This window comes from Euwallacea fornicatus, chromosome 14 (assembly GCF_040115645.1).
Source record: "Euwallacea fornicatus isolate EFF26 chromosome 14, ASM4011564v1, whole genome shotgun sequence".
Classification (NCBI taxonomy): Eukaryota; Metazoa; Arthropoda; class Insecta; order Coleoptera; family Curculionidae; genus Euwallacea; species Euwallacea fornicatus.
The window spans coordinates 199689-207020 of record NC_089554.1 but is presented as its reverse complement, the minus strand read 5'-3'; the positions used below and the strand labels follow the sequence as shown (position 1 = coordinate 207020).

General features: G+C 33.5%; 1 protein-coding gene across 1 annotated transcript; it reads left to right on the top strand.

Moving 5' to 3' along the window:
• Nucleotides 1-688: 688 nt before the first annotated feature.
• On the top strand, nucleotides 689-2511 carry LOC136343284 (uncharacterized). The gene is made up of 2 exons (XM_066289902.1): nucleotides 689-1861; nucleotides 1919-2511. The coding sequence occupies exon 1, from the start codon at nucleotides 796-798 to the stop codon at nucleotides 1729-1731; it is 936 nt and encodes a 311-aa protein (XP_066145999.1). The 5' UTR covers nucleotides 689-795; the 3' UTR covers nucleotides 1732-1861; nucleotides 1919-2511.
• The last annotated feature ends 4821 nt before the right edge of the window (nucleotides 2512-7332 follow it).

Genomic DNA, 7332 nt, shown 5'->3' with positions numbered 1-7332 from the left:
TTAATGGATAGAAGAATGGTATACGGACATGGAAATAACAAGAGAAGAATTGTCATCTGTGAGGTCCCTTAATATTCGGTACTGGGCCCATACATATAAAATGTCATATATGATGGAGTGGTGAAACTTATTCTGCCATATGGTATATAAACTGTTGCTTACGCTGACTACCTAGCGATAGTAAAAAGTGTACTGAAGCTAATAGAAAATACAGAAAGAGCAGTACGTCATATTAAAAGATGGATGGATGATAACAAACTTGAAATGGTACCTACAAAATCATAAACGATACTACTAATAGGAAGGAAAAAAGAACACAAATTTAATATAACTCTTGATGGATAGTTGTGAATACGCCTTGTCCCGACAACTATTATGGTTAAAAAGAAAAAAACCTGTTAGCTGAAGAACTTGTGGCATACTTTGTTTAGGTTAATGATTGAATTCGTTTACCTAATCCTTCCGTACTAGTAATGGGTTCACCTATAATAATGTTGACAGGTACTTTGTTTATAGGTATTTTATCGCTAAGGTGGTTTGATCTCAAGCTTCAGCAAACCACCATTCATTATTGTATTTTTTATATATTCAGAATAGTTAGTGTGTGTCATAGATTTAGATACATTCAGTTTTGTAAATAAACAAAGACTAGTTATCAATAAACTCTCTCGTCTTCAACATCTTTCAATATAAAAGATTTTCTCGTTCGTACGTATTACGACAATTGGTGACCTCGACGTGATTTTTTACCAAGTTCATCATTTACTTTATCAAATTGTTTTTCATTAATTAAATATGTCTCGTTCTGGCCGTAATATGGATCGTGCGGAAGCTAACAGTGAACCCCATAATGAAGTCAAGAACCGAATTTTCATAAGGACACCACCTTTTAGCCGATCAGACCCCGAATTATGGTTCACTCAATTAGAATCCCAGTTCATCGTCAACAGAGTGCTCTTAGATGAAATGAGATTTCATACTACAATCGGAGTGATGGATACAGACAGTTTAATTTGTATTAAAGACTTAGTAATTAATCCACCAACAATCAACAAATTTGAAACTCTTCGTCAGAGGATTTTGGACGTTCTTTCGGAATCTCAAGAAACAAAATTCAAGAAACTCTTCTCTCAACTTCGACTCGATGACAAAAAACCTTCGGTTTTCTTATTAGAAATGAAAATTTTAGGAGGTGCATTGTTACCCGAGGAGATTCTTAAATTCCTTTGGATACAGAGATTATCTCGTGATATGCATGTAGCTCTTTCGTCATGTTCTTTACCTTTAAAAGAAGTGGCAGATTTAGCTGATAAAATTTCAGAAGTGGAACTACAACAGAGTTGTCAAATCAATCAAGAAGCATGCTCTTGTAAATTAAAAGGTAATAGCACGAAATTACCTTCAGAAAACTACCAACACCTAGTTAGACGCCTCAAAAATTTGGAAAGACTAAGCAGATCACAGTCCCCTTTGAGAAAAGATAAATACCGACTCAATTCTCCAAAAAGGAACATTCCTAAAAATTCCTTGTGCTGGTATCATCTAAATTTCCATGAGAAGGCTCGCAAATGTACTTCAGTTCAATCGTTCTTTGTTAAACTTAAGGAAAAATTTAAAGGGGAAGCTCCTTGTTATCGAAATAATCATGATTCTTCTTGGACGATTAACAGGTTATCGCACCAACGAGGAAGTCCCTTTTCTTGGATAAAGTACGATTCTTCCATTTATTAGGTCATGAACGAAGAAACCTAATTAAGAAATTATCTTAAGTTTAGCATTGAAGGAAGCTGAGATTCTTTCAACCTGTGAGGCTTCATGTTAGAGACCTTACGTCCAAATTTCAAGCTAATTGTTCAACAGGGTGAGGTGTAATTTGGAAAAAAAATTGCAGCCAGGCTATAAAATCTTCATATTTCAGACGAAGAACAACAATTTTCAGTTGCCCTTGCGCACCTGTCGCATTCTGTGGAAAACTTAATTAGATTTCTTGAGAATATCACTCTTGGAACACTTGAATTTTAAGTTCACTCCGTAATAAGACAAGAGAAAAGAAAAATATTCACTAAAACTTATTTCTACGGGGTCCTTGTAATTAAGTGAATTTTCATGTAATCTCCTGCCTAAGCTAAATTGAGTGAAGTGCAAACTCAGTGAATAGTGTGAGTAATGAACCCAGAAGGACAGAGAAAAAATTTGTCCCCCAAAAAATTAACTACTCGAATCTTAAAGAAGAAGCTAAGTAAGGGACGTTGGTATTGCTGAGTGCCATCCGCATTCGGAAGAGCCTCAGTACCAATTCTGCTCATCTCGACTGAAGGGTTCAACGATCAATTTCTCAATAGATGATGACAACGAAGCGCTCATGTTGAGTTTTGGACGTGTGACTAGGACACTTAAGAAAAATGAAAAGCAATCCCGGTTAATCGGTCGTCTACGTTTAAGCAATTTTGGGAATTATCTTCCTATATAGTTCTAAGTTTTAAGTAGTTGTAGAAAATTCTGTTTTTTCTCCTTCTGTGTTTTTTTTTTAGTTTCCTAGGTTAAGCTTCAAAAGTACTAGTTAAGGACTTTTAAGAAAACTTAGATGGTACTCCTTGGTGAAAAATAATTTATAAAGAGCAACATTTTTCTTTTATTAATAACCGGGTTAGCTCCTTCATCCAATTTTTTTAAATGGACAATAAGGATTCATCAAGAGGCAAGCAGGTTTTTTCCAGACTCTTTAGAAGGAAAGATACTGAATATGAGAGTATTGTAACGGAGTGTGCATGAACTGTTGGTGTCGTAGAGTGGTTGGGACGGTGCCAGGGCCACTTATACGACAAGCGACAGCCAAACACCCCAATAAAATTTATAACACACCTTTAAAAAAATAGTACCTTTGCACTAAAATAAGTGTTCGATTTCAGTTTTTTTAATGGATTATTAAAATAATGAAATTACATATATCAATAGTTATTTAATTAATATAAGCATCAATCCAGCAAGATAATGCTAGAACACGTTGTAAAAGTTGATGATGAGGAAGTTGTTCGCGCCAGTCCTGAAAATGGGTGGACCATAAGAATAATTTGTCCAATTTAACCAAACAGCCCTAATTTTACTGTTTTAATTTGAGATTTTTTAACGTTATTCAACCATTGCAACACAATAAGTCCCTATCCAGTATTGATTATATTGATTAACTCATTGTGGCCGTATATAAAGCATGAGATGAAATAACCACGGTAAACCTTGATGATGTTTTTATTATATTGCAAAAGTGTATGGAATTGATAATAAGTGTTCATTTTCAAAGGATTTCTAAATCATGTTATATTTTAGTTGTCAAAATAAACGTTATATATCCCTTTGTACATCTTTTTGATGAAATTGAACACTTATTTTGGAACGGATGTAGTATAATGTATTTAGGAATAACATTTGACCAACAATTAAATTTTAGTTTTAAATTTAGAAACAGTGATTGAAAAAGCTCGCTGACCTGTAATAGCTTTAAGAAGAATAATGCTGAAAATAATTGCGATAAATAACATTAAAAGACGAAAAAATCGGAAGCAATTATGCTATATATAGCTCCAATATGGAGTAGTGCATTAAAATATAATAAAATAAGAAAGAAATTGCTATGTTTTCAGTGGCAAATGGCACTTAGAAGTAATAGAGCAGATAGAATAACCTCAGTATCGTGAATACAGATAATTAGTGAGTAAATGTCTCTAGATCTCTTGGTAATGGAAAGATATAAAACGTAGCAAAGTAGGAAGACAGAAAAAAATAGAGAGGGGAGACAATGGAAGTGTGGCAAAAAATATTGACGGAAAAAGGAAGTCGGTGGACAAAGATTGTAATTCCAGATATTACAACGTGGATAGAGAGGAAACATGGTGAGAACAACTTTTATCTTACAAAATTTTTTACGGGGAATGGACGTTTTCAAACATATTTAAAGAAAATAGGAAAAATCACATCTGACACGATATTGTATGGAAGACACGGATTACGTAAAACATATATTTTTCAAGTGCACAAAGTGGTAACAAAAAGGGATACTCAATGTAATAATGGGACAAGAATTGATACCAACAAATATAATAAAAAAAATGGTTGAAGCTATAAAGTTGAAACAGGTTGTAAATTATGTGGAAGAAATAATCAAGATAAGGGAACAGGATAAAAAAAATGAAAAAAGTTAAAGATAAAACATAGCAGTGGAAAGAAATCCTGAAGAAATGCCTTACGGCGTTTCCAGGAAATCTTGTGGTGGGGTTTTATGGTGGTAAAAAATCGCTGATTATCTTTCTCGAACATTAACAACATAAGGTGCTTTATTCCGATTTTACCCCATATTTTAGTTCCTCGCACAATTGTTTTCACTTTTCTGTTTTACTCTTGTGAATTTCGTTCTTTAACACCCATCTTGCTCTCTTGTATGCTTCTTTTAGGACACTAATTTTTATTGTCGACGAATTCGTGGATTTAATTTTAAATCATTGTTTTCTCTAATTCTTACATTCCTTCCGTTTTTCGCTTATTTTCTCATTCCGCTAATAAACGGGACTCGAATTTGACTTCTTTAGTTTGTGGTGTCTTTTGCAAAACTCCGTTATTTGTTTTATGATCTCCTCTGCCGTTAATCATGTCTCTTCTGGGAAAATATATGAAAGTTCCCGTTTCAATTTTTCAATATTTTTTGTTGTGATTTTTCGAGGGTCTAATGTAAGAGCTTTTTTCATGTTTCTCTCCGAAATGTACAATTATCTCAAACTTAATCGACAAATGATCGTTTATGTTCTCCTGATGCACCTCTACTCTACAGTTTTCGATCACCTTTGACGCTCGTTCACTTCCCAGTAGAAAATCGATTGCCGACGTTCCGCACGCTCTAACAACAGTCTATTCATTTTCATGATTTTAAATAATAAGTCCAACCGTTATTAGTCAGTCCTCAAACATTAACCCTCCTCTCCATTCTTTCTTTTAGTTTGTAACATTAAAATCCAGGGCTGATGTTTTGGCATTAATATCACCACTGATAACAACCTGTTTTCTGTATTTTCCTCCTATTTGGTGCGCTACGTTCTCTGGGAGTATTTCGAAGTCTTTTTCTGATTCATTTGAAGATAATTAACATACAATTGTAACTATATTATTTAGTTTTGCATACACATATCCCCGCTCTTTATTGTTATGTATCATACACTTTTGTATATATTTATAAATCTATCGCAGTCGTTAAAACAGTAATCTTTGGTATCTATCTTTTTGTTGAGTTGAGAGCTAATAAGAATGTCTCTACTTTCTTCCTTAATAATTTTCTCCATGAAGTTATGCATCACCTTACATCTAATGAAGTTCTATTGTATAATTCTTATGGTTACCGTGCTATTTCTGATATACTGCTTCTGGATGTTAATTCCGCTCGATATACTTATTTTTTTAGGGGTTTCTTTCCAGCCTTTCCCATTTTCTAGCTAAGGACAAAGACCTATTAAAGACTCTGCATTTATTTGTTTCAGTTTTATATCCTGTTCTTCCTCTTTGCATATTGGTCAGTTCTCGTTTTCACAGGAATTGCTCGTGTATTCCACTTTCCACTTTTAAATCACAATTTGTTTCTATTCTTCTCTTTATATTCCTAGATTGAATGATCATATTCTCAACATTTATAGTATTCATTTTATATCCATCCTTTTTCTACAAAATACTTCACCATTCTCATCTTATTAATTGTTTTTTCCCTCGTTAACAATTCTATAGATTCCTTATCTGTACTAAAGATGCACAGTGTATTGTTTGCGGTAAGTTTTATTTTACTTAATTTGTGCGTTCTTTTCTTTAAGTTTGATATTGCTTCATGTATTCCTTTGAAGATATCATCCCTCATAGACAAAGCATCAATTGTCCGTATCAACACTGTCTTTAGATTCATCCCCGTTCTACGCATGTTGCCTTGTTCTCTTTGTAACTCTTGTAGAGCTTTCTCGATTCGTTCAATTGTATTCTGATCCTTCTCCGTAACAATTAAGAGTTTACTCTTCCTTGTACTTCTTATACTAATGACGTCTTTGCCATTTATTCCCCTTTCCAAGTACTATTTCACCTTCTTTAGAACCTCATTATATGACTTCTCATTGTTTTCCACCACCAGAACAATTGTTTTGTACTTTCTATTCAGCATTGGTCTATTTGTAGTTCCTTTTTCCGCTGATATGTAAATAAATACGTATGTGAAAGACTCATGGAACACACTTTCCACGATCTTTCTCATAGCTCTCAAAGGTATAACAATGATCTCCTGCGTAGCCACCTATTCATCATGTTTTGTCTTTTCTCTTAATTGCAGTATTCTGCTGAACAGGTTGTCTTCACTTCCATTGTTTAAAATCTTAATTATTTGTTTCGTCATCGGTATTTTCCTTTCTCTTGTTCTAATTTTGTACGCCTGCTCAATGAAACCAAAAATTTCTTCTACAGGGTGTCCTCGAATTACGTGGCCAAAATAATACCGCAGATTGTTTGAGTGAAAATAAGTCGATTTAACTAAACTTCCCTCAGTCTAAAAGTTGATAATTATGGAGCTACAGGGTGTTAAAGTTGAAAAAAAAAATCACATTTTCTTTAATATCTTTCGATTTCTTTGAGTTAATTTCACGAAATTTCATATTTGAGGGTGTTTTAGGATACGAAATTCAAATTTATTAACGATTTAGTTGTTTCTTCTAGGGGGCGCCACAAGCGACCATTGGGACACATTTAAATCTCTGTAACTTTTTCGTGCCACGGTGTATATTATTTTGGTATTTAAAAACCTTTTTCCCTACCTTTCATACTTAGAAAAGGTATACTTTATTGACGTCGCTAGAAGCAACGGTTTTGGAGAAAAACGCATAATTCTAATGCGCTGCATATTTGCGTTAGCGTTTTTAAGTAAATAACTCAGTTGGCTATGTTTTTAATTGACATTTTAACACTTGAATTTGTTTCTCAAATGTCAGTTTTTTTATTTAGCCCTCAGTTTTTCTTGTCAGTTTCGCTTCTTGTTCCTGTAAATATCCATAAGTATGGCCAATAAATTCACTTATTCTGAAATGGTGGATATGCTGTTAGTTTATGGACTTTGCCGTTGTAATACTCAAAATAATATCTGATTTTGAAAATTTATTGTTATACCTTTACTAATAATTATTTTTGAAAAACTTAATTTTTTTTAACGGAAAATAATTTTAAGGTAATTTGCATGCATCATCAGGCTTAGATGCATTTTTCTCCAAAACCGTTGCTTCTAGCGACGTCAATAAAGTATACCTTTTCTAAGTATAAAAGGTAGGG